At 63.1% G+C, this 24,564-nt stretch overlaps 2 protein-coding genes across 7 annotated transcripts; one reads left to right on the top strand and one right to left on the bottom strand.

The window, feature by feature from the left end:
* Positions 1-417: 417 nt before the first annotated feature.
* On the bottom strand, positions 418-24,531 carry ILF3 (interleukin enhancer binding factor 3). 6 transcript variants are annotated; one of them, XM_085215212.1, is made up of 20 exons: positions 24,351-24,531; positions 21,091-21,187; positions 19,913-20,139; positions 18,019-18,199; positions 17,792-17,939; positions 16,293-16,384; positions 15,863-15,958; positions 13,618-13,729; positions 13,208-13,305; positions 12,746-12,857; positions 12,526-12,654; positions 12,248-12,447; positions 11,301-11,471; positions 10,252-10,389; positions 9,713-9,889; positions 6,296-6,446; positions 6,161-6,214; positions 1,436-1,777; positions 981-1,106; positions 418-900 (listed from the first exon to the last, which is right to left on the bottom strand). In XM_085215212.1, the coding sequence occupies exons 2-20, from the start codon at positions 21,091-21,093 to the stop codon at positions 773-775; spliced, it is 2,685 nt and encodes an 894-aa protein (XP_085071338.1). In that variant the 5' UTR covers positions 21,094-21,187; positions 24,351-24,531; the 3' UTR covers positions 418-772. The 6 variants fall into 6 exon arrangements, with proteins under 6 accessions (XP_085071338.1, XP_085071337.1, XP_085071340.1 ...); XM_085215211.1 differs by having other exon boundaries at positions 6,296-6,449; positions 24,351-24,530; XM_085215214.1 differs by having other exon boundaries at positions 6,296-6,449; positions 12,544-12,654; positions 24,351-24,530.
* On the top strand, positions 6,445-9,714 carry LOC146541963 (uncharacterized). The gene is made up of 2 exons (XM_085215229.1): positions 6,445-6,949; positions 6,994-9,714. Exon 2 carries the CDS (start codon positions 8,055-8,057, stop codon positions 9,174-9,176), a length of 1,122 nt encoding a protein of 373 aa, XP_085071355.1. The 5' UTR covers positions 6,445-6,949; positions 6,994-8,054; the 3' UTR covers positions 9,177-9,714.
* Positions 24,532-24,564: the final 33 nt, after the last annotated feature.

The raw sequence follows: 24,564 nt of genomic DNA, 5'->3' as shown, positions 1-24,564 counted from the left end.
GGTTGGTGACCCCATGGGTGCGGGGTTGGTGACCCCATGGGTGCGGGGTTGGTGACCCCAGGGGTGTGGGGTTGGTGACCCCATGGGTGTCGGGTTGGTGACCCCATGGGTGCGGGGTTGGTGACCCCAGGGGTGCGGGGTTGGTGACCCCAGGGGTGCGGGGTTGGTGACCCCATGGGTGTGGGGTTGGTGACCCCATGGGTGCGGGGTTGGTGACCCCATGGGTGCGGGGTTGGTGACCCCATGGCTGTCGGTGACCCCACAGCTGTAGGGTTGCTGTCAGACCCCCCCGCAGTGCTGATGCAGACCCTCCACAGTCGGTGTTTTATTCTCTCTGCTCCCCGCCCGGCGCAGCTCCGGGGTTCCGACCCCCCCCGCCCCCCCCCCCCCCCCCCCCCCCCAAACTGCGGCCGCTGCTCCGACCCCAAATGGTCACTTTTATAAAACGGAAAAAACACCCAAAAACGCGATAAAAGACAGAAAAAAAGCGGCGACTCCGCGGCCCCGGTGGGGACGGAGCCGCCGCCGCGCGGCGTTAACACCAATTAAATAGGGGGGGCGGGGGCGGGGGGGGCGGGATTCGGGGGAGGGGGGGGAACCAACTCAAACCCTATCGAGACGAAACGGCGACGGCGACTAACGAACCATTAATTACAGAGACGCCCTACGAAGGACCGCCGGCGGCGACGCGGTGTTGGATGGGGGGTTGGGAGGGGGGGGGGAACGCGGCGATGCCACGGAACCGAAGGCGGGGGGCGGGGGGCGGGGGGGTCTATCTGTACTGGTAGCCCATGCTGTGCTCGCTGCGCCCGTAGCCCTGCGCCGCCGGGTAGGAGCTGGGGGGGCCGCTGTAGTTCTGCCCCGAGCCGGGCGAGTTGTAGTTGGACTGCGAGTAACCGCCTGCAATTGGGGGGGAAAGGGGGGGTCAGCGCCGCCGGGGGCACCGCGAGGGGCGGGGGGGCCGCGGCGGCGTTACTGACCTGCCTTACCTTGGTACGACGCCCCGCCGCCCCCCGAACCGCCGCCGTAACCCCCGCCGTGGGAGCCGGAATACGAAGAGCCCCCCGAGTAGCCGCTGCCCCCGCTGCCGCGGCCGCTGCCGTAACCTGGGGGGGAAACGGGGGGAGGGGGGGGGGGGGGTGAGCGCCGAGACCGCCGCCGGGCCGTGGGGGGCGACCGGCCCACGCTGCGCGAATCCCACAGCCGGCGTCCCGTGACGGCCCTCCAAAACCCCACGCCCACCCCTAAAGGGCGCAGCTCTGCCCCACGGACCCTTCTGGAAACATCGCCCCCCCCCCCCGCCCCCAAAACTGCCCCCATCCTCACTCGACGGCAAACCCACCCGGCTCCACCACCCGACCCCACCCCCAGCCCCCACCCCCAGCCCCCACCCCCACCCTTCAATCCCCCCGCCCCCGTTCCACCCCCCACTCACTGAATTTGCTCTCGTAGCTGTAATCGGAGCCGCCCCCGGGCGAGTTGTACGAGTTGGAGTAGGACGAGTAGCCGCTCTGCCCGTGGCTGTAGCCCTTCTGCTTGCCCTGCGGCCCGCCGTAGCTGCCGTACTGGTTCTGGCCGTAGCTCTGCTGCTGCTGGCCCTGGTGGCTCTGGTACCCCGAGCCGTAGGATTTCTGCTGCCCGCCGTGCTGCTGCTTCTTGCCGCCGTGTTTGGGCGCCGCGGCGGAGCTGTAGCCGTCGCCGCCCTGGTAGTACGAGCCGAAGCCCGAGGAGCCGCCGCCGCCCGCGTTGGAGTGACCGCCATTGCTGTAGAACTGGCCTGCGGGGAGAGCGGGAGTCAGGGCTGCGGGGGGGGGACGGGATGGGGATGGGATGGGGATGGGATGGGGAACGGGATGGGATGGGGACGGGATGGGGATGGGATGGGGATGGGATGGGGAACGGGATGGGAACGGGATGGGGACGGGATGGGAAAGGGATGGGAAAGGGATGGGGACGGGATGGGATACAGGATGGGAACGGGATGGGGACGGGATGGGGATGGGATGGGGAACGGGATGGGGACGGGATGGGGACGGGATGGGGACGGGATGGGATACAGGATGGGAACGGGATGGGGACGGGATGGGAAAGGGATGGGAAAGGGATGGGGACGGGATGGGGACGGGATGGGGACGGGATGGGATACAGGATGGGAACGGGATGGGGACGGGATGGGGACGGGATGGGAACGGGATGGGGAAAGGGATGGGGAACGGGATGGGGACGGGATGGGAAAGGGATGGGAAAGGGATGGGGACGGGATGGGGACGGGATGGGGAACGGGATGGGGACGGGATGGGGACGGGATGGGGACGGGATGGGAACGGGATGGGGAACGGGATGGGGACGGGATGGGGACAGGATGGGGAACGGGATGGGGACGGGATGGGAAAGGGATGGGAACGGGATGGGGACGGGATGGGGAACGGGATGGGGACGGGATGGGGAACGGGATGGGGACGGGATGGGGACGGGATGGGGACGGGATGGGATACGGGATGGGGACGGGATGGGGACGGGATGGGGACGGGATGGGATACGGGATGGGGACGGGATGGGGACGGGATGGGGACGGGATGGGGAACGGGATGGGGACGGGATGGGGAACGGGATGGGGAACGGGATGGGGACGGGATGGGGACGGGATGGGGACGGGATGGGGAACGGGATGGGGACGGGATGGGGAACGGGATGGGGAACGGGATGGGGAACGGGATGGGGACGGGATGGGGAACGGGATGGGGAACGGGATGGGGACGGGATGGGGACGGGATGGGGACGGGATGGGGACGGGATGGGGGACGGGATGGGGACGGGATGGGAACGGGATGGGGAACGGGATGGGGACGGGATGGGGAACGGGATGGGGAACGGGATGGGAACGGGATGGGGAACGGGATGGGAATGGGATGGGGACGGGATGGGGACGGGATGGGGAATGGGATGGGGACGGGATGGGGACGGGATGGGGACGGGATGGGGAATGGGATGGGGACGGGATGGGGACGGGATGGGGACGGGATGGGGAATGGGATGGGGAACGGGATGGGGACGGGATGGGGACGGGATGGGGACGGGATGGGGACGGGATGGGAACGGGATGGGAACGGGATGGGGAACGGGATGGGGACGGGATGGGGACGGGATGGGGAACGGGATGGGGGACGGGATGGGGACGGGATGGGGGACGGGATGGGGAACGGGATGGGGACGGGATGGGGACGGGATGGGGAACGGGATGGGGACGGGATGGGGAACGGGATGGGGACGGGATGGGGAACGGGATGGGGAACGGGATGGGAACGGGATGGGGACGGGATGGGGAACGGGATGGGGACGGGATGGGGACGGGATGGGGACGGGATGGGGAACGGGATGGGGACGGGATGGGAACAGAAGGGGGCACAGGATGGGGCACGGAAGGGGGCACGGAAGGGGGCACGGAAGGGGGCACGGAAGGGGGCACGGAAGGGGGCACGGCAGGCAGAACCCATCAGAGGATCGGCTGACTTGGAAGGGAAGCGCCAGAGAACAACCCAAGTTGGGGGGAACCCAACAGAGAACCTCACAAATGGGGCGGAACCACCACAGAACCATCACAGAAAATCCCACGTTGGACTGAACTCAACACAGAACCACCCAAGTGGGACAGCAGCCACCGCAGAGGCGCCCAAGTGGGACGGAACCAGCACAGAACCAGCCAAGGTGGGGGGAAGCCACCAGAGAAGAGCCCAAGTGGGAAGAAGCCACCGGAAACCTCCCGGCTGGGAGGGAAGCAGCGCAGAACGGCCCGAGATGGGTGGGAGCCATCAGAAAACCACCGAGTCGGGTGGAACCCTCACAAAATACCCCGGGTTGGAAACGGACCGGCAGAGAACGGCCCGAATGGGACGGAGCCACGCAGAGCCGCCCCGGCTGGGCGGAACCCATCGCAGAACAGCCCGGGACCCCGGCACCCTCCACCTCCAACCCACCGCGCGACCCCAGGGCTCCCGGAGCCGCGCTCTGACCCAGCGTGCCGGGCTGAGCTCTGCTGTGCCCCCAGCGCCGCCGCAACAGCGGCACCGAACGCCCTCAGAAAAGCCCCCGAGGCGCGGCTGGCGGCCGGCCAGGAGGAACCTCGTTACCGTAACGAGGAACCAAGCCAACGCCCCCCTGCTGCTCCAACGGCCCCCTGCTGCTCCAACGGCCCCCCTGCTGCTCCAACGGCCCCCTGCTGCTCCAACAGCCCCCCTGCTGCTCCAACGGCCCCCCTGCTGCTCCAACGGCCCCCTGCTGCTCCAACGGCCCCCTGCTGCTCCAACGGCCCCCCTGCTGCTCCAACAGCCCCCTGCTGCGGAGCTGGGGAACGCGGGGTCAAAAAATCACCGAGGCCCCAAATCACCGAGAGCTCCACCGTCTCACCATGGGGCGCACCGCGAAGCTCGGCCTCAGCTGCTGCACTGCCAGCAATGACAGCTTGGGGTCGGGGTCCTGGGTTGGGGTCCTTGGGTTGGGGTCCTGGGTTGGGGTCCTGGGGTCGGGGTCCTGGGTTGGGGTCCTGGGTTGGGGTCCTTGGGTTGGGGTCCTGGGTTGGGGTCCTGGGTTGGGGTCCTGGGGTCGGGGTCCTTGGGTTGGGATCCTGGGTTGGGATCCTGGGTTGGGGTCCTTGGGTTGGAGCTCTTGGGATTGAGCCCAAGGTTGGGGCTCTTGGGCTGGGGTCCTTGGGTTGGAGCTTTTCGTTTGGGGCTCCGGGGTCGGGGTTTTTGGGTTGGGGGTTTTGGGGTTGGGGGTTTTGGGGTTGGGGATTTTGGGGTTGGGGGTTTTTGGGTTGGGGGTTTTTGGGTTGGGGGTTTTGGGTTGGGGGTTTTGGGTTGGGGGTTTTGGGTTGGGGGTTTTGGGGTTGGGGGTTTTGGGTTGGGGGTTTTGGGGTTGGGGGGTTTTGGGTTGGGGGTTTTGGGTTGGGGGTTTTTGAGTTGGGGGTTTTGGGGTTGGGGGTTTGAGGTTGGGGGTTTGGGGTTGGGGGTTTTGGGTTGGGGGTTTTGGGTTGGGGGTTTTGGGGTTGGGCCCACTGGGTTGCAGCCCTTGGGTCGGGGCTGACGCTCATCACGGCCCCAACCGACAGCCAAGGGCAGAACTTGGGGGCAGAGGCCCAGGGACAGCGGGGGGGGGGGCCACCAAAGGTGCTGAGGAGCTGAGGGGGGGCAGAGCTGCGCTCCCGCAGACGGCAGAGGACCCCCGGCCCCCAGACCCACACATCCCCCCCGCCCCACACCCCGCTCCCATCGCCCCCAGCCGTGGGTCCGCACCGAGAACCGCCGAAAACACAGCGCTCCCACCGCCGCCTCGCCCCCAGCAGTTAATTGCTGAGCACTAATTAACCCCGCGGCCGCGCTCAGAGCATCCCCAGGTCTTCCCGCGACGGAGAGGCACGGACCCAACGCCCGGGATTTATTAAAAGGCTCGAATCGATACAAAACCCGCTGGGAATTAAGACAGAGGTTCGTTAAAAGGCTCCGGGGCCGCGTCTGCATCGCGATGCCGCCTTGGGTTTAAGGGCTAAAAGGAATCCGTCCCACAAAAACAAAACGCCGAGCGACGCCGGGTGGAGCAGAGCCCCGTCCGCGGGGCAGAGCCGCTGCTGGGACAGCCGGCGACGGGCGGGACAACGGCACCAACGCTTTGGGTTTGGAGGTGGAGGAACGGGGGGAAAGGCCTTTTGGGTTCGGTGGGGTTGGGTTGGGCTGTTGGCTGGGGGGCTGCGTGTTTTTGCAACGCTTTGGGACGGTCTATGGAGCCCCAAAATCATGAAAGCCGGAGCAGTCTGTGAAAAAGTCACCTACAAGAGGGGGAGACAGAGCAGAGAGAGGCATTAGATGGGGCGGGGGGTGGCACGAAGCGCCACACGAGCGCAGGTCGCTCTGCTCTGTCCCCCCCCCTGAAGGCTCCTTCCAAAGACCAGCGCCGGGGGCTCTGGGGTCCCCACCCGAAGCCGCGGCTCCACGCAGAGAACAAAACCGACCCCGATTTGGCGGAGCGCCTTTAAGGGCGTCTTTCTGTCACCGCCGCCCAGAAACACCGAGAAAACCACAACGAAACGAGCTCTGCCCATCGGGACCCGGCGGACGGGAAGGCAAGGCAAGGCAAGGCAAGGCAAGGCAAGGCAAGGAGGGGCACTTACTGTATCCCGCCGTCGCCGAGTTCCCCCCGTAGCCGTAGCTCCCGTAGCCGCCGCCTGCGGGACACCGAAAGGCTCAGAAATGGGGAAACGGGGCCGTGTGCCGTCGTTCTTTGGGGCAGCCGGGTGGGGGCTCACCTGCGTTCATGTAGCCGCCGTGGTTGCCCCCGTAGCCGCCCCGGCCTCTCCCGCGGCCCCGCATGTTGCCGCCCCGGCCCCGGCCGCGCATGTTGGGCGGTGGGGGGACGTCGTTGTGCATGGGACCCCCCATCCCAAAACCCGGGTTGTGCTGCTGCAAAGAGAGCGTGCGTTGGTTGGTTGGGGTGGGCTGGGGGGTCCTTGAAGGTTGTAGAAACACGGAACGGTTGGGGTGGGCTGGGGGGGTCCTTAGAGGTCATAAAAACTTGGAATGGTTGGGTTGGGTTGGGGAGGTCCTTAAAGGATGCAGAGCCATGGAATGGTTGGGTTGGGTTGGGTTGGGTTGGGGAGTCCTTGAAGGTCACAGAACCATGGAATAGGTTGGGTTGGGTTGGGTTGGGGAGTCCTTGAAGGTCACAGAAATAGGGAACGGGTTGAGTTCAGCTGGGAGGGTCCTTAAAGGTCACAGAGCCATGGAAAGATTGGGTTGAGTTGGGAGGGTCCTTAAAGGTTGCAGAACCTTGGAATGGGTTGGATTGGAAGAGTCCTTAAAAGACACAGAAACACAGAAGCATAAAATAGATTGGGTTGGAAAGGTCCTTAAAGGTCACAACGCCATGGACCACATTGGGTTGGGTCAAAGGGTCCTTAAAGGTCACAACGCCATGGACTGAGTTGGGTTGGAAAGGTCCTTAAAGGTCACAGAGCCATGGACTGAGTTGGGTTGGGTCAGAAGGTCCTTAAAGGTCACAACACCATGGACTGAGTTGGGTTGGGTCAGAAGGGTCCTTAAAGGTCACAACGCCATGGACTGAGTTGGGTTGGGTCAAAAGGTCCTTAAAGGTCACAACACCATGGACTGAGTTGGGTTGGGTCAAAAGGTCCTTAAAGGTCACAACACCATGGACTGAGTTGGGTTGGGTCAAAAGGTCCTTAAAGGTCACAACACCATGGACTGAGTTGGGTTGGGTCAAAGGGTCCTTAAAGGTCACAACACCATGGATTGAGTTGGGTTGGGTCAGAAGGTCCTTAAAGGTCACAGAGCCATGGACTGAGTTGGGTTGGGTCAAAAGGTCCTTAAAGGTCACAACACCATGGACTGAGTTGGGTTGGGTCAGAAGGTCCTTAAAGGTCACAGAGCCATGGACTGAGTTGGGTTGGGTCAAAAGGTCCTTAAAGGTCACAACACCATGGATTGAGTTGGGTTGGGTCAAAAGGTCCTTAAAGGTCACAACACCATGGATTGAGTTGGGTTGGGTCAAAAGGTCCTTAAAGGTGACAACACCATGGATTGAGTTGGGTTGGGTCAAAAGGTCCTTAAAGGTCACAACACCATGGACTGAGTTGGGTTGGGTCAGAAGGTCCTTAAAGGTGACAACACCATGGACTGAGTTGGGTTGGGTCAAAAGGTCCTTAAAGGTCACAACACCATGGACTGAGTTGGGTTGGGTCAAAGGGTCCTTAAAGGTCACAACGCCATGGACTGAGTTGGGTTGGGTCAAAGGGTCCTTAAAGGTCACAACACCATGGACTGAGTTGGGTTGGGTCAAAGGGTCCTTAAAGGTCACAACACCATGGATTGAGTTGGGTTGGGTCAGAAGGGTCCTTAAAGGTCACAGAGCCATGGATTGAGTTGGGTTGGGTCAAAGGGTCCTTAAAGGTCACAGAGCCATGGATTGAGTTGGGTTGGGTCAAAAGGTCCTTAAAGGTCACGGAGCCATGGATTGAGTTGGGTTGGGTCAAAGGGTCCTTAAAGGTCATGGAGCCATGGATTGAGTTGGGTTGGGTCAGAAGGTCCTTAAAGGTCACAACGCCATGGACTGAGTTGGGTTGGGTCAGAAGGTCCTTAAAGGTCACAACGCCATGGACTGAGTTGGGTTGGGTCAGAAGGTCCTTAAAGGTCACAACGCCATGGACTGAGTTGGGTTGGGTCAGAAGGTCCTTAAAGGTCACAACGCCATGGACTGAGTTGGGTTGGGTCAGAAGGTCCTTAAAGGTCACAACGCCATGGACTGAGTTGGGTTGGGTCAGAAGGTCCTTAAAGGTCACAACGCCATGGACTGAGTTGGGTTGGGTCAGAAGGTCCTTAAAGGTCACAACGCCATGGACTGAGTTGGGTTGGGTCAGAAGGTCCTTAAAGGTCACAACGCCATGGACTGAGTTGGGTTGGGTCAAAAGGTCCTTAAAGGTCACAACGCCATGGACTGAGTTGGGTTGGGTCAAAAGGTCCTTAAAGGTCACAACGCCATGGATTGAGTTGGGTTGGGTCAAAAAGTCCTTAAAGGTCACAACACCATGGATTGAGTTGGGTTGGGTCAAAAGGTCCTTAAAGGTCACAACACCATGGACTGAGTTGGGTTGGGTCAAAAGGTCCTTAAAGGTCACAACACCATGGACTGAGTTGGGTTGGGTCAGAAGGTCCTTAAAGGTCACAACACCATGGACTGAGTTGGGTTGGGTCAGAAGGTCCTTAAAGGTCACAACACCATGGACTGAGTTGGGTTGGGTCAGAAGGTCCTTAAAGGTCACAACGCCATGGACTGAGTTGGGTTGGGTCAGAAGGTCCTTAAAGGTCACAGAGCCATGGACTGAGTTGGGTTGGGTCAAAAGGTCCTTAAAGGTCACAACACCATGGATTGAGTTGGGTTGGGTCAAAAGGTCCTTAAAGGTCACAACACCATGGATTGAGTTGGGTTGGGTCAAAAGGTCCTTAAAGGTGACAACACCATGGATTGAGTTGGGTTGGGTCAAAAGGTCCTTAAAGGTCACAACACCATGGACTGAGTTGGGTTGGGTCAGAAGGTCCTTAAAGGTCACAACACCATGGACTGAGTTGGGTTGGGTCAGAAGGGTCCTTAAAGGTGACAACACCATGGACTGAGTTGGGTTGGGTCAAAGGGTCCTTAAAGGTCACAACACCATGGATTGAGTTGGGTTGGGTCAGAAGGTCCTTAAAGGTCACAGAGCCATGGACTGAGTTGGGTTGGGTCAAAAGGTCCTTAAAGGTCACAACACCATGGACTGAGTTGGGTTGGGTCAGAAGGGTCCTTAAAGGTCACAACACCATGGACTGAGTTGGGTTGGGTCAGAAGGGTCCTTAAAGGTCACAACACCATGGACTGAGTTGGGTTGGGTCAAAAGGTCCTTAAAGGTCACAGAGCCATGGACTGAGTTGCGTTGGGTCAGAAGGGTCCTTAAAGGTCACAACACCATGGACTGAGTTGGGTTGGGTCAAAGGGTCCTTAAAGGTCACAACACCATGGACTGAGTTGGGTTGGGTCAGAAGGTCCTTAAAGGTCACAACGCCATGGACTGAGTTGGGTTGGGTCAGAAGGTCCTTAAAGGTCACAACGCCACGGAACGGCAGGACGGAGGCGCAGGGCTCAGCCCGGACCCCCACAGGGCAGCACTCCTCACCTTCACGGCGAACTTGGGCCCTCCCCTGGCAGGCAGAGGGGTTCTCTTCTTCTTGTTCTGCTCAATGGCGACGGGGGCGTCGGGGAAGAGCTTCTCCAGCGCTGCCAGCGCGGCGTAGGCTTTGGCCACCTTCTTATTGGAACCGGCTCCCTGGAACTTCTGCCCGTCCACCTCCACCTTCCGAACGGGGGGTCATTGAAACCAAAAAGGGACCCCGCAAAATCCACCGCCACCCGCAGCGCCTCCGGGAGGGACGGAGGAGCTCTCCCCAGAGCTGTGGGGCTGTGGGTCGGAGGAGCCCCGCAGCGTTGGGGTGGAGATATTTGGGTCGGAGGATCCCCCCGAGTCCGTGGGGCTGTGGGTATCTGGGTCACAGGACTTCTCCGACCCAAAGCCGTGGGGCCGCGGGTATCTGGGTTGGAAGAACTCTGCCCAGAGCCGGGGGGGGGCTGTTGGCATCTGGGCTGGGGGACGTCTCGCTCCCCCCAGCGCCGTGGGGCAGCGGCTGTGGGGCGAGCACTGGGCGGATGGGGCCTCACCTCCATGACGAAGCGTTTGTCGTGGCTGCCGCCCGTCTCGGAGATGAGCTCATATTTGAGCCCGCGCCGCTTCTCGTTCAGCTCCATCACCGGGTTCTTGCCGTGCTTGGTCAGGATTGGTCCCTGCTGCTTCACGTTCTGCCGCACGCCAACGCCGCGTCACGGCGGGACCCCAACCGCCCGCTTCCCACTGACCCCAGAACCGCCCCTCCGCACCCCACAGCCCCCCAGACCCCAGAACCGCCCCTCCGCACCCCACAGCCCCCCAGACCCCAGAACCGCCCCTCCGCACCCACAGCCCCCCAGACCCCACCACCGCCCCTCTGCACCCCACAGCCCCCCAGACCCCAGAACCGCCCCTCCGCACCCACAGCCCCCCAGACCCCACCACCGCCCCTCTGCACCCCACAGCCCCCCAGACCCCAGAACCGCCCCTCCGCACCCACAGCCCCCCAGACCCCACCACCGCCCCTCCGCACCCCACAGCCCCCCAGACCCCACCACCGCCCCTCCGCACCCCACAGCCCCCCAGACCCCACCACCGCCCCTCCGCACCCACAGCCCCCCAAACCCCACCACTGCCCCTCCGCACCCCACAGCCCCCCAGACCCCAGAACCGCCCCTCCGCACCCCACAGCCCCCCAGACCCCACCACCGCCCCTCCGCACCCCACAGCCCCCCAGACCCCACCACCGCCCCTCCGCACCCCACAGCCCCCCAGACCCCACCACCGCCCCACCGCACCCCGCAGCCCCCCAGACCCCACCACCGCCCCTCCGCACCCCACAGCCCCCCAGACCCCACCACCGCCCCTCCGCACCCCACAGCCCCCCAGACCCCAGAACCGCCCCTCCGCACCCCACAGCCCCCCAGACCCCACCACCGCCCCTCCGCACCCCACAGCCCCCCAGACCCCACCACCGCCCCTCCGCACCCCAACGCCGCACCATCAGAGCCCCACAGCCCCTCCGGGCCCCAACACGTCCAACCAAACCCAAGCGCCACCCCCAGTATCGCCCTTCCGGACCCCAGCCCCACCAGACCCCCACCTCTGAGGTCTGATCCGAAGGAGGAGAAGCGGCGCTGGGTGTAGAAACCGCTTCCACAACGGGCGGAGGAGGAACCACCACCGGCTTCTGCTCCGTCTCCTCCGCCGACTCATCGCCTTTGCCGGATTCTTTGCCCTCCGCTCCGGTGGGCAGCCCCATATCCTGCAGCACCTGGAGGAGCGGGGTTCCCCGTCGTTGGGGCGCACAGCCACGGGTCTCTCTCCCCATGGAAAGCAACGCCGCGGAGCTGTGGGCTCGAAGGACCTCCGGAGCCCCCCCACCTCCGAGCCGCTCCCTGAGCTGGGAGCCCGGCCCCGGGCCCAGCGCCCCGGCTGCGGCCTTACAGGGAGGAGCAGCAGCTCCCGCCCGGCTCCGGGTGGCGCAGCCCAGGACGCCGCCGGCCCTCCTGGCCCCCAGGGCGCCCTGCTGCCTCGCGGTCGGTCACCGGGCGGCCAGTGGGAACCGCTGGGCATCTCGGCCGTAAGCGAACCCTGCTGCCTCAGGGTCAACATCTGCCCGGCTGGCGGTCGACCGCTGGCACTGGAGCAGCACTGGGCCCTCCTGGCTCTCAGGGCAACCACCGGGCAGCTACCGGCCGTCCCGGCCAAGGAACGCACACCGCTGGCTGGCGGCCAACCACCCGCTCAACCCTCGGTCAGCTGTTGGCCGCCGGCCCACTTGGCCACCAGCGCGCACTGCTGTCGTCGGCCCTCGCTCGACAGCTGGCCAACAACGGGCCGACGCCGGGCCCGGCCACGAGGAAGAACCGTCGGCCCACCGTCAACCATCCGGCCGCCTGTTGGTCAGCCGCTGGCCACCGGAGCAGCGCCGGCCCTCCCGGCCGCCAGGGCGCCCCGCTGGTTTGAGGCCCACCGCCGGCCCCCAGGACTCTCGGCGGAGCCCCCTCCCCACCTCCCCTCCCCTCCCCCCCGCCCCGCGGCGCCCACCTTCACGGCCACGTGCAGCTTGGCCGTCTTCTTGGAGGGCCCCGACGCCTCGAAGGTGCTGCCGTCGATTTCCACGGACATGGTGAAGATGGGCGCGTGCACCGGGCCGGTCTGCGACACCAGTTTGTACTGCAGCCCGGGTTTGAGCTGGTTCAGCTTCATCAGGGCGTTCATGGCCTGCGGCGGCTCCACTTTCTCCTCTGCAGAAGCAGCGGCGGCCGTGTCGGCGTCTCCTCCTCCGACACCGCACCGCACGGCCCCGGGGCGGCGGCACCCACCTCTCGTCAGCTCTGTACCTTTTTTCTGAATCTTCTTCTTCTTCTTGCTGGGCGACTTCTCCTCGCCGTCCTCCTCCATGGGCCGCTTCATCGGGGTGACGGCGTACGTCGTGCTGGGAGGGATCTGGACTGCAACAGCGGGAAGCGCGGCGCTGAGCTCCGGGGACGGGAAGCCGCAGCCGTCGGCAGCGCGGCCGCCGTCCCCCCCGGCGCTACGTACCCGTGTAGTCCACGGGGTTCTCGTTCTTTGGTTTCTTGGGCATTTTGGAAGGGAGGGGGTCCATCCCCAGCACTTTGTGCAGGTGGCCGAAGGCGGCGAGCCGCAGCGCGTGCTGCAGAGAGCAGAGGCGGTGACGGGGCCGCACGCAACGCTCCCACCGCGCTGCTGGGAACGCTTTACCCACCCCTCCAAAATCCTCAGCGCTTTGCAGAGGACTCCGTGGAGCGGTCCGAGCTCGACCCGAGAGACGGGCGCCGGCAGCGAGTCGCTATTAGAACCTGCATCTCTGCCTCTGCTTGGGCCGAGCTACGCGTTCCTTCTGGGCGCGGGGCCCGGGGCATCGTTTAGGGGTCGGCCATTAACTAATTACACCGACCTCAGCGGGGCCACCGTTAACCAACACGGGAGTTCGGAGTCAGGCGAACTGAGCAAGTTTTGTAACATCTGGAGGCAAAACTATACCTGAGCACTCTGTGTGATATCTTCCCTTTGTTGTCTGTCTAGATGCCCAATAGCATCAGTGGCTTCTTTTTCACAAGGATCATAAATACCAGAACCATCTGAAGGCAGGAAACAAGGAAGATATGCAGAGAATTATCCTGGTGCTTCCAGAGAAACTAAACTAAGTATTCCCTCGGCATCAACCGACACTCATCTCTCCGAGAACACCGGCTGCGATCCGTCCGCCGTTCTGACCCTCGCCGGGACTCGTTAACGAGCACAATTAGCCGGGGGCGGGGGGCGGGGGGCGGGCGCTCAGAGCCGCGGGGACCCCGCAGCGCCGCGGGGCAAAGGAGGGTCCGAGGAACGGAGCACCCGCGCCCCCGGGGGGCTGAGCTCCGCCGGCGCTGGGATGCAGAGAACCACCTAACCTGGCATCACGATCCCCGAGGCGAGGCACTCCAGCACCCGGCGCAGCGCCTCGCCGGCGCCCATGGGCCTGTTGGCGGTGCCGATGGATTTCTCGCACAGCAGCTCCAGCGGCTGGAAGACATTGGGGGAGAGGTGAGAAGAGGGGGGAGGCGTGGGGAGCGACGCGGCCGGGGGCTCCCAGCGGTGCGCGGACACAAAGCCGCCCTTCTGCCCCTAAAACTCGCTTCCACTTTCCGACGTGGGCGCTTGGATTTGGGGGGAATCCCAGAGTCCTACAGAGGGTGCCTTGGGAGGGTCCTCCAAGGCTGCAGAACCTCGGAATGGGGTTGGGGTTGGGTTGGAGGAGTCCTTCCAGGTAACAGAACTTCGGAATGGGTTTGGGATTGGGCTGGAAGGGTCCTCCAAGGTTGCAGAACCTCAGAATGGGTTTGGAGTTGGGTTGGAGGAGTCCTTCCAGATAATAGAACCTCAGAATGAGTTTGGGATTGGGCTGGAAGGGTCCTCCAAGGTTGCAGAACCTCGGAATGGGTTTGGGGTTGGGTTGGAAGGGTCCTCCAAGGTTGCAGAACCCTGGAATGGGTTTGGGGTTGGGTTGGAGGAGTCCTTCCAGGTAACAGAACTTCAGAACGGGTTTGGGATTGGGCTGGAATGGTCCTCCAAGGTTGCAGAACCTCAGAATGGGTTTGGAGTTGGGTTGGAGGAGTCCTTCCAGATAATAGAACCTCAGAATGAGTTTGGGATTGGGCTGGAAGGGTCCTCCAAGGTTGCAGAACCTCAGAATGGGTTTGGGGTTGGGCTGGAAGGGTCCTTCAAGGTTGTAGAACCTTGGAATGGGTTGTGTTGAGTTTGGACGGGTCCTTAAAGATTGTAGAACCTCGGTATGCATTGGGTTTGGGTTAGAAGGGTCCTTAAAGGTTACAGAACCATGGAACGGGTTTAGGTTGGAAAAGTATTTAAAGGTTGTAGAACCATGGAATGGTTGGGTTGGGTTGGAAGGGACCTTAAAGGTCGTGGGTGCATGGAACCCAACAGGAAGGGCTGGAGGAGCCTCCAAAGTCAGAGAACGCGGAACAGGTTTGGGTTCTGTTGGGTTGGGTTTGGAAGGGTCCTCAAAGGTTGTAGAACCACGGAATGGGTTGGGTTTGAACAATTCTTAAAGGTTGTAGCACCTCAGAATGGTTTGAGTTTAGAATGGAAAGGTCCTTAAAGGTTGAAGAACCTTGTTATAAGTTGGGTTTGGGTTGGAAGGGTCCTCCAAGGTTGTAGAACCTTGAAGTGGGTTGGGCTTGGGTTGGAAGGGTTCTTAAAGGCTGCAGAGCCTTGGAATGGGTTTGAGTTTGGGTTGGATGGGTCCTTAAAGTTTGGAAAAGCTGGGAATGGGTTGGGTTTGGGTTACAAGGGTCCTTCAAGGCTGCAGAGCCTTGGAACAGGTTGGGTTACAAGGGTCCTTCAAGGCTGCAGAGCCTTGGAATATGTTGGGCTTGGGTTGGAAAGGTCCTTCAAGGTTGTAGAACCTCAGAATACGGTGGCTTTGGGTTGGAAAGGTCCTTAGAGGCCACAGAACCACCTGACAGAAAAGGTTGGGTTGGAAAAGTCCTTAGAGACTGCAGAACCGTGCAATAATAAATGGGGTTGGGTTGGGTTGAAAAGCTCTCAAAGACCAGAGAACCACAGAAGGGTTTTGGGTTTGGGTCGGAAGGGTCCTCAAAGATCACAGGACCACGGAATGGGCTGAGCTTGTGCTGGGAGGGTCCTGAAAGCTCACAGAACCACGGGATCTCAGCACAGTTAGGTTGGAAGGGACCCCTCCAGCAGCTCAGGGCCCACCTGCAGCCGTGGGCACCTCTGGGACTGGGGCACCCACAGCTCCGGGCTGCGGCGCCGCGCTCTGACCGCCCTCTGGGTGAAGGATTCCCCCCACAGCCGCCCCCAACATCCCCTCCCGGAGCTCTTTGAGCCTCTCCCCCTCCTCCTGCGCTGCCTCCCCCCACACGGCCGCTCTCCTCCTCTTTCTAAGGTCCTTCCAGGCCCCCAAAGGGCGCCGCGCCGCATCCCCCAACCCGGGCCGCGCACCCCAGCGCTCAGCCCGGCCCCACGGAGCCGCTCCGACCTCCGGCCGCCCCACATCACCTCCGGCCGCCCCACGTCCCTCCTGTGCCGCAGGTGGGGCTCGAAGGGGGGGAGCGGAGGGGGCCGCCCCAAAGCGCACCGATCGGACCCCGGCGAGCCACAAGGCGGCATTACCCATCCTCGGAGCGGCGCCCAGGTGGGAACCCGGGTACACAGATCTCTCAACACGCGAATGACGATGACGCACGACTTCAGGCCGTTCGCCCTGGCCTGGAACGGGAAGCAGAAGCAGAAGCGCTCAATGGAACGCCAGCGGCGCTCGGTGCTCCTCGGGCAAAGGGAACAGAATTCCACGCGGCAATTCGAGGCGGCGGAGCGCGGGGGAGAGCGGAGCTCCCGGCACAGCGCGGCCGCGCGCCTCTGCATCGTTACGGGGCTTCCGTTGTGACTCCGGCTCGTTAACGCGTGCCTCGTTAGCGGCTGTCCCGCCGACAGGCGCTAAGTCCGGCACGGCTACCGGCGTTAAACCGAACCGAGAGCCCCGCTAAGGTTTAAGGTTTACACGTTTGCTACTTAAAGACAAAGAGAAGAACAAAATGCAAACCTGGAACCACTTGGCGTGCCGCAGTGACGCCAAGGCAGCAAGGCATTTCTGCCTGTCCAGAACGTCCGGGGAGTCGGTGACTGATAGCGTTTCTAGTCGTGGATGGAATAAGAAGACAAGGCACAGTTTGACCAAGGGGGGTTCTGTCAGTGGGGGGGGGACGGGCAGCCCCCTGCGGGCGGCTGAGCTCCGGCTCCGGGCGTTCGGCCTCGCTGTGAGCGGAGTGGGGCACAAAGAGGGGCTGCGGGGCACACGGGAGGCTCCCGGAGGAGCTGCGGGGGGCGGGGGGTGCAAGCGGCCCCCGCCGAGTAATTGTGGGGGTGGGGGGACGGGGGCGGAGCTCCGCCGGGATCCAGGAGCCCTCGGCCCGGAGGGGAACTGCCCGGCCCAGCAGTGACAGACAGCGTCCTGTTGGTCAAAGGTCCAACGTCCCTAAAACGGACAAACCGAAGGCTTGGGAGAGGTCAGACATCCAACGGCAGAACGGACAGCACCGACTGCGCGGCCCGGAGCGTGCTGCAGCAAAACGGGAGCGCGGCCGGCGAGCACCAGGGTTCTAGGTAATGCTAGGGGCAGGGCTGGGCATCAGGGTTCTAGGTAATGCCACAGGGCAGGGCTGGTGCTGGACATCAGGTTCTAGGTAAGGCTAAAGGTGCAGAGCTGGCACTGAGCACCAGGGTTCCAGATGAGGTTAAAGGTGCAGGGCCGGCACTTAATCTCAGGGTTCTAGATATGGCTAAAGGTGCACGGCTGGCACTGAGCCCCAGGGTTCCAGATGAGGCTAAAGGCAAAAGCACCAAGGATCTAGATAACACCAGAGGTGTGGAACCAGTGCTGAGTACCAGGGATCTAGATAAGGCTAACGGCACACAGCACCAGGGTTCTAGGTAACACTACAGGTGTGCAGCCAGTGCTGAGCACCAGGGTTCTAGATGAGGCTAAAGGCGCAGGGCCGGCACAGAGCTCAGCGCCTGCGGCTCCCAGTGGGGCGGATCAGCGGCCAAATGGGGGCAGCAAAGTCACCCAAAGCTCTGCGCTGCTGCAGGGGTGCTACAGGTGAGCAGAGCAGCAGGGCTGCAGGGCTGCACTCCCTTTTGCTGCAGCACACAGCGCGGAGCCGCCCCGTCGCAGGGCATGCAATCCCTCGGGCGCTCTGGGCGCATCCCCGGCGTTTCCGGGGGCAGCGCGGCGCCGTGTGAACGTGGTGGGTGAGCAAAACCAACGGCCAAAGTGAAAGGAAATGAAAAACAGAAACAAAACCATAAAAAAAAAGGACAGAAGGAGCGAAGCGCCGCTCGGGAGGCGCCGCTCGGGTTCACGGCTCCCGCCTGGAGGGCGCTGGGCAGCTCGGAACTCACCCAGACGTGGACCCCCCCCAAGGTGAGAAGCGTCCCACCGGGGCCCACGCTGGGGAGCCTCTCCAGGAGGGAACCGGAACGGAACAGAACGGAACGTCTGTGGGGCTCGGAGCGCCCGCGGGCGGCCGCCGCGCGCCGTACCTCCAGCGAGCTGCTTCTCCATCTCCTCCCGCACCACCGGCGACGTCAGGTGGATGGTCAGCGTCAGCGGCGGCTCCTTCGTGTTCTTGATGACGATGGCGGCGTCGCCGACCGCCTGGATGATCTCGTATTTGTCCTCGGTGATGGCCTGAAACGCAGCGCGCCGCTCAGCGCCGTCGTGCCGGGAGAACCGGCGGCACCGAGCGCCGCAGCCCCGCCGCACTCACCGCCAGCTGCACGCCCAGGTTGTCGGCCACCTTCTGCAGCAGCTCGGAGGTGGGTTTGTCTTTGCACAGCAGGACCAGCTCCAGGTCCAGGTCCCCCTTCAGCAGCAGCCCTTTGGCCACCAGCCCCACGCGCATCACGCCACGAAGGGTCCGCGTCAGCTGCTCCGCCGCCTTCTGATCCCTGCGGGGACAGCGCAGAAACGTGGGAAACCCCACACACCAAACCCACGGGGATCCCAACACCCCAAATCCTATGGGGATCCCAACACCTCAAACCCCATGGGGATCCCAATATCCCAAATCCTATGGGGATCCCAACACCTCAAACCCCATGGGGATCCCAATATCCCAAATCCTATGGGGATCCCAACACCTCAAACCCCATGGGGATCCCAACACCCCAAACTCTATGGGGATCCCAACACCTCAAACCCCATGGGGATCCCAACACCCCAAACTCTATGGGGATCCCAACACCTCAAATCCCATGGGGATCCCAATATCCCAAAGCTTATGGGGATCCCAACACCCAAAGACATCAGGCAACCCAACCGCACTGAAAAATATGGGAAACTCGACGCTCAAAGACTTTGGGAAACCCAACGCTCCAAACCCCACACAGATCCCAGAACCCAAAACCCCACAGGGATCCCAACGCCCCAAGCCCCCATGGGAAACTCAACACTCAAAGACCTCAGGCAACCCAACTGCACTTAAAAATATGGGAAACCCAACGCTCAAAGACGTTGGGTTAACACTCAAAGCACTTTGGGAAACCCACGGCTCAAAGAGAAACTCAGCACTCAAAGATTTGGGGAACCCAGTGCTCAAAATCCCTCGGGAAACTCAACGCTTCCAAAACCCTCTGGGAACCCAATGACGGAAGACCCCTGGGAACACAACAGGCGTGGGACAAAGACAACACGGAACCCAACGCTCAAAAGACTCCACAAAGAACCCAACACTCAAAGATGTTGAGAAAGCCAACCCTCAAAGACCCCTCAAGGACACAGCGCTCAAAGATGGCAGGGAATCCAACATTCAAAGACCCCTCAGGGATCCCAGCACTCAGAAACATTGGGGACCCCAGTGCTCAGGGAAGCAATGCTCCAAGATGTTGGGGAACCCAACAAACAAAGAGCCCTTGGGGAACTCAGCGCTCAAACATCCTGGGGGAACTCAACGCTGAAAAACCCAAGAGAACCCAAAGCTAGAAAAGTCAGGAACCCAAGGCTGACCAACTCAGGGAAGCCAATGCTCAAAGACATCAGGGAACCCCAAGAACCCTGGGGAAACCAACGCTCAGAGGCGGTGGGGAAGCCAACACTCAAAGACTCCTTGAGGAACCGACGCTCAAAGGGCCCTCAAAGAACCCAACACTCAAAAATGTCGAAGAACCCAACCCTCAAAGACCCCTCGGCGGAACCCAACACTCAGAGACCCCTCAGGGGAACCCAACGCTTGGAGACCCCTTGGGAAACCCAAAACTCAAAAGCATTGGGGAGCCCAATGATCAGAGACCCCTTGGGGGAACCACACTCAAAGATGCTGGGGAACCCAACGCCCAAAGACCCCCTGGGGGCCCAACGCCCAAAGACCCCTTGGGGACCCAACGCCCAAAGACCCCTTGGGGACCCAACGCCCAAAGACCCCTTGGGGACCCAATGCCCAAAGACCCCTTGGGGACCCAACGCCCAAAGACCCCTTGGGGACCCAACGCCCAAAGACCCCTTGGGGACCCAATGCTGAACATCTCAGGGACGCCGACACTGAACAGCTCAGAGAAGCCAAAGCTGGAGAACTCGAGGACCCCAACGTAGAACAACGCGGGGACCCCAACGCTGGGCATCTCGGGACCCCAAGGCAGGACGCCGCGGGGCAGCCGCCTCCTTACCCTCCCTCCTTGTTCTCCTCCTCCGCGGCCGTCTCCATGGCCTCCGCCTCCGCCTGCTCCCCGCCGACCTTCTCCTGCTCGTCGATCCAGTCGGAGACGGCCTTGAGGGCGCGCTCGGTGTGCGACACCATGTTCTGCACGGCCTCCAGCTCCTCCTGCGTCGGGTACACGGCGCTGTGCTTCGCCATCACGTGGCGGTCGTCGTTCACGAAGATCCGCATCAGGCGCTGGGAGCAACGGGGGCAGCTCAGCTCGGCTCAGTTCAGCTCAGCTCAGCTCGGCTCAGCTCAGCTCAGTTCAGCTCAGCTCAACTCGGCTCAGTTCAGCTCGGCTCAACTCGGCTCAGCTCAGCTCGGCTCAACTCGGTTCAGCTCAGCTCGGTTCAGCTCAGCTCGGCTCAGCTCAGCTTGGCTCAATTCAGCTCAGTTCAGCTCAGCTCAGCTCGGCTCAGCTCGGTTCAGCTCAGCTCGGCTCAGCTCAGCTTGGCTCAATTCAGCTCAGTTCAGCTCAGCTCAGCTTGGCTCAGCTCGGTTCAGCTCAGCTCGGCTCAGCTCAGCTCGGCTCAGCACAGCTTGGCTCAATTCAGCTCGGTTCAGCTCAGCTCAGCTCGGCTCAGCTCAGCTCAGCTCAACTCGGTTCAGCTCAGCTTGGCTCAATTCAGCTCAGCTCAGCTCAACTCAGCTCAGCTCGGCTCAACTCGGCTCAGCTCAGCTTGGTTCAGCTCAGCTCGGCTCAATTTGGCTCAGCTCGGCTCAGCTCAGCTTGGTTCAGCTCAGCTCGGCTCAATTTGGCTCAGCTCGGCTCAGCTCAGCTCAGCTCAACTCAGTTCAGCTCAGCTCAGCTCGGCTCAGCTCAGCTCAGCTCAACTCAGTTCAGCTCAGCTCAGCTCGGCTCAATTCAGCTCAACTCGGTTCAGCTCAGCTCAGCTCAACTCGGTTCAGCTCAGCTTGGCTCAATTCAGCTCAGCTCAGCTCAACTCAGCTCAGCTCGGCTCAACTCGGGCTCAGCTCAGCTTGGTTCAGCTCAGCTCAGCTCAGCTCGGCTCAGTTCAGCTCAACTCGGTTCAGCTCAGCTCAGCTTGGTTCAGCTCAGCTCAACTCAGCTCGGCTCAATTCGGCTCAGCTCGGCTGAGCTCAGGGCCTGGCGCCGGGGGCGGGGGGAGCAGTGCAGCCCCTTACCATCGTTTGTGGGCCCGCGGCCGCGCGAAGCTCCTGGTGCTGCTCACAGCGACGCTGCCAGCGCAGCGCGCCGGGCGGGAGCGCGATCCGAACAGATCTGCAACGAGAAGGGCGGCCGGCAGCTCGTTAATCGCACCTAACGAGGAGATCTGCCGCTGCCCCGCAGCTTAATGAGCGCGGTGCTCGTTAGCCGCCCGCGGGGCCGCTCCCATCCCCGCCGTTTGGGGTCTCCGTGGGCTGTGGGCTCCGCGGTGCCGTTCCCAGGTGATGCCTGCAAAGTTTGGGGATCCATTTATGGGAAAATTCCCCGTTTGTGGCTCATCTCTGAGCCCACGCAGCTCCGCTCCGCACACAGCAGCGTCCCGGGGTCGTTAAACGCAGCTCTGACACAAACGAGTGGCTGCTCGGTGGGACCCACGAGAGCGGATCTTCCTCCTCCTCCTCCTCCTCCTCCTCCTCCTCCTCCTCCTCCTCCTCCTCCTCCTCCCTCCCCCCCCGGCGCTTCCTTTGCAGGACGCACTGGCAGAGACGCAGGCGGAGCACCAGGAAATGCCCACAGCCGTCGGATGGCACCGAAATCCCAGCGCCGCTACGGGGGCCGTCGGGGGGGGGCACCGCCCTCAGTTCCCCGGCACCAAAACATCCCTGCTCCCCAAAATCGCCTCCAGAGGGGCAACACCTCGACCGGCCCCACGTGCGCTTCGTGGCGGCAGCTTGTTAGCACCCGGCGTTAATTGGAGCTGGAGCAGACGGGGACGGCCCTGCACGCTTTGGGGAGCGACCGCAGTGACAGCAGCACCGCGCAGCTCCGCACGATGCTGCTTCCATTGGCTCCCCCCAAAACGGCGCCAGGCCCCAAATCACTGCTGGGACCCCGACCCCAAATCGCTGCTGCACCTCTGACCCCAAATCACTGCTGGGACCCCGACCCCAAATCGCTGCTGGGACTCCGACCCCAAATCACTGCTGCACCTCCGACCCCAAATCACTGCTGGGACTCCGACCCCAAATCGCTGCTGGGACCCCGACCCCAAATCGCTGCTGCACCTCCGACCCCAAATCGCTGCTGGGACCCCGACCCCAAATCGCTGCTGCACCTCCGACCCCAAATCGCTGCTGCACCTCCGACCCCAAATCACTGCTGCACCTCCGACCCCAAATCACTGCTGGGACTCCGACCCCAAATCGCTGCTGGGACCCCGACCCCAAATCGCTGCTGCACCTCCGACCCCAAATCACTGCTGCACCTCCGACCCCAAATCACTGCTGGGACTCCGACCCCACATCGCTGCTGCACCTCCGACCCCACATCGCTGCTCCCGCGCTCATTTTCCCCATTTCTGCCCTTTTCCCATAAAATTCCCCTTCCACCCCCAGCCCCACGCTGGGTCCCCTACAGCCGGGCCGCACCGCGACCCACAGATTGAACTCCTGCCCTTCCTATGGGCAGCCCCAGCACCGCCCCCACTTCTAGGGGGAGCGCAGCCCCCCAGCCCCCCCAGTTTGGGGACAAAAGCGGCAGAATTGGTTCAAAGCTCCTCGCACAGAAACTCCCTGGGGGGCAGCGGTGTCACCACTGATGGGAGAAAGGTGAAATGGGGGCAGAAATTGGGCCTGGGGGGGGATCCTCGGGAGGGGGGGGGTCCCCAATGGTGTTTTGGGGAGAAAAAGGGTTTTTTTATGGTTTTCTGGCACTGTGGGGGGGGATGGGACGGAGCCCCATGGTGGGGGGGACAGAGTGAGGGCATCAGGGGACAAAATGGGGAGGACGTAAGGGGATACGGGGGGGGGCACGAGGGGGGGGCACAGGGGGGTCACAAAGGAGGGGACAGGGGGGGACAGCGGGGGGGAACGCAATGGGGGGGGCAATGGGGGGGGACAAGGGGGGGCACACAGACCCACATGGGCTGCCCTGTAGCTCCGGGGGGCTGTGGATGTGGGGAACGAAGAGGAGGATGGGGGGGGCCACAAGTGGAGGGGGGGGATACAATGTGGGGGGACATAATGGGGGGGCACAGCCCCATAAGTGCTGTCCCGGGGGTCTGCAGACACGGGGGGGGAGGAGGGGGGATGCAGGGAGGGCACCCAAAAGATCCCAAAGGACCTGGGGGGGGGGGGGGGGGCGGATCCATGGGATCCCATAACCAGCACCACAACCCCCTTCCAGGCTGGGGGGGCGATGTAACATCTGAGAGGTGATGGGGGGGAGCCCTCAGGGGGGGCAATGATGGGGGGGGGGGGAATCCCTTAAGGGGGCAGTGATGGGGGGTGGTCCCTTAAAGGGGCAATGATGGGGGGACCGCCTGGGGGGGTGATGATGGGGGTGGGGACCCTTTGGGGGATGATGATGAAGGATGAACACTTCGCTGGGGGGGGGGGAGCAGTAATGGGGGGGGACTTCTTGAGGGGGATTGATCATTGGGGGGGACCCCTTAAGGGGGCAATGATGGGGGGACCACCTGGGGGGCGATGGGGGGGCTTTGAGAGGATGATGATGAAGGGGAACCACTTCATGGGGGGGGTTGTGGGGGAGGGACTTCTGGAGGGGATGATCTTTGGGGGGGGGGCCCTCAGGGGGGCAACGATGGGGGGGGACACTTAAAAGGGCAACGATGGGGGCAGACCCTTAAAAGGGCAATGATGGGGAACTCTATTTGAGGGGGGGCAGCAATGATGGGAGGGGGCTCTTTGGGGGGTAACGACGGGGGGGGATCCTTCGGGGGGGGGCGGTGCTGATGGTAACGATTACGAATGGGGAGGGGGCGCCCCGGGGGGGGACGGTGATGAAGCTGATGATGGGGGGGGTCCCGCCGGGGGGGAGGGGGGCGACGATAACGGAGCGGTGCCGCCCGGGGGGGGCGGGGATGAGGATGGGGGGGGGGGGGCGGCAAAGGGGATTTGGGGGGGGGGAGTTGATCTCCGCGCCCCCCAACCCCCCAAAAAGGCCGGGGGGGCGGCGGCCATTTGCAGCCGTCGGAGAACAAAGCGGCGGCGGCGGGAAAGGCGCGGAGCCGCGGGGGGGGCCCTCCGCCTCCCTCCCCGCCCCCCCCCTTCCCGCGCCCGCCCCCCCCGACGAACGGAGCCCCCGCTCCCCCCCGCGCCCCTCCCGCTCACCGCCGCCATTTTGTCGCTGCTCACAAAGCCCCGCGCGGGGCGGGAATTGGGGGGGGGGGGAGGGGCCGCGCGCGGAGCGGAGCATCGTGGGGCCGCCCCCCCTCCCTCCTTCCTCCTCCTCCTCCTCCTCCCCCCCCGCCCCATACCGGGCCCGGCGGCGGGGCCCGGCCCGGCCCAGGCCGCTCTTCGCCGCTTTCCGCTCCCTTCCGGCGCCGCTCGGTTCCTTTCGCTCCTTTCCGGCGCCCTTCGGGTCCCTCCGCCGCCGTTCGGCTCCGAGCTGCAGCGCGGGGGGCGGAGCCGCCGCCGCCGGGTGGGGGCGGGGGGAGAGGGGCGCGCGGCCGGGGGGCGCGGGGCGGGGTG

This window comes from Meleagris gallopavo, unplaced genomic scaffold (assembly GCF_905368555.1).
Source record: "Meleagris gallopavo unplaced genomic scaffold, MGAL_WU_HG_1.1 scaffold_9, whole genome shotgun sequence".
NCBI classification, from domain to species: domain Eukaryota; kingdom Metazoa; phylum Chordata; class Aves; order Galliformes; family Phasianidae; genus Meleagris; species Meleagris gallopavo.
This window is presented reverse-complemented; position numbering and strand designations above follow the sequence as displayed.

What these genes read in the sequence shown, in the direction of transcription:
- LOC146541963 (XM_085215229.1), top strand. Translation starts at nt 8,055, where the DNA reads ATGGAGCCATGGATTGAGTTGGGTTGGGTCAGAAGGTCCTTAAAGGTC.
- ILF3 (XM_085215211.1), bottom strand. An exon ending in GGAGAAGCAGCTCGCTGGAG is followed by an intron (nt 16,385 to 17,791) that starts GTACGGCGCGCG and finishes ATCCACGACTAG; the next exon opens with AAACGCTATCAGTCACCGAC. An exon ending in ATATCACACAGAGTGCTCAG is followed by an intron (nt 12,858 to 13,207) that starts GTATAGTTTTGC and finishes TGCTCTCTGCAG; the next exon opens with CACGCGCTGCGGCTCGCCGC.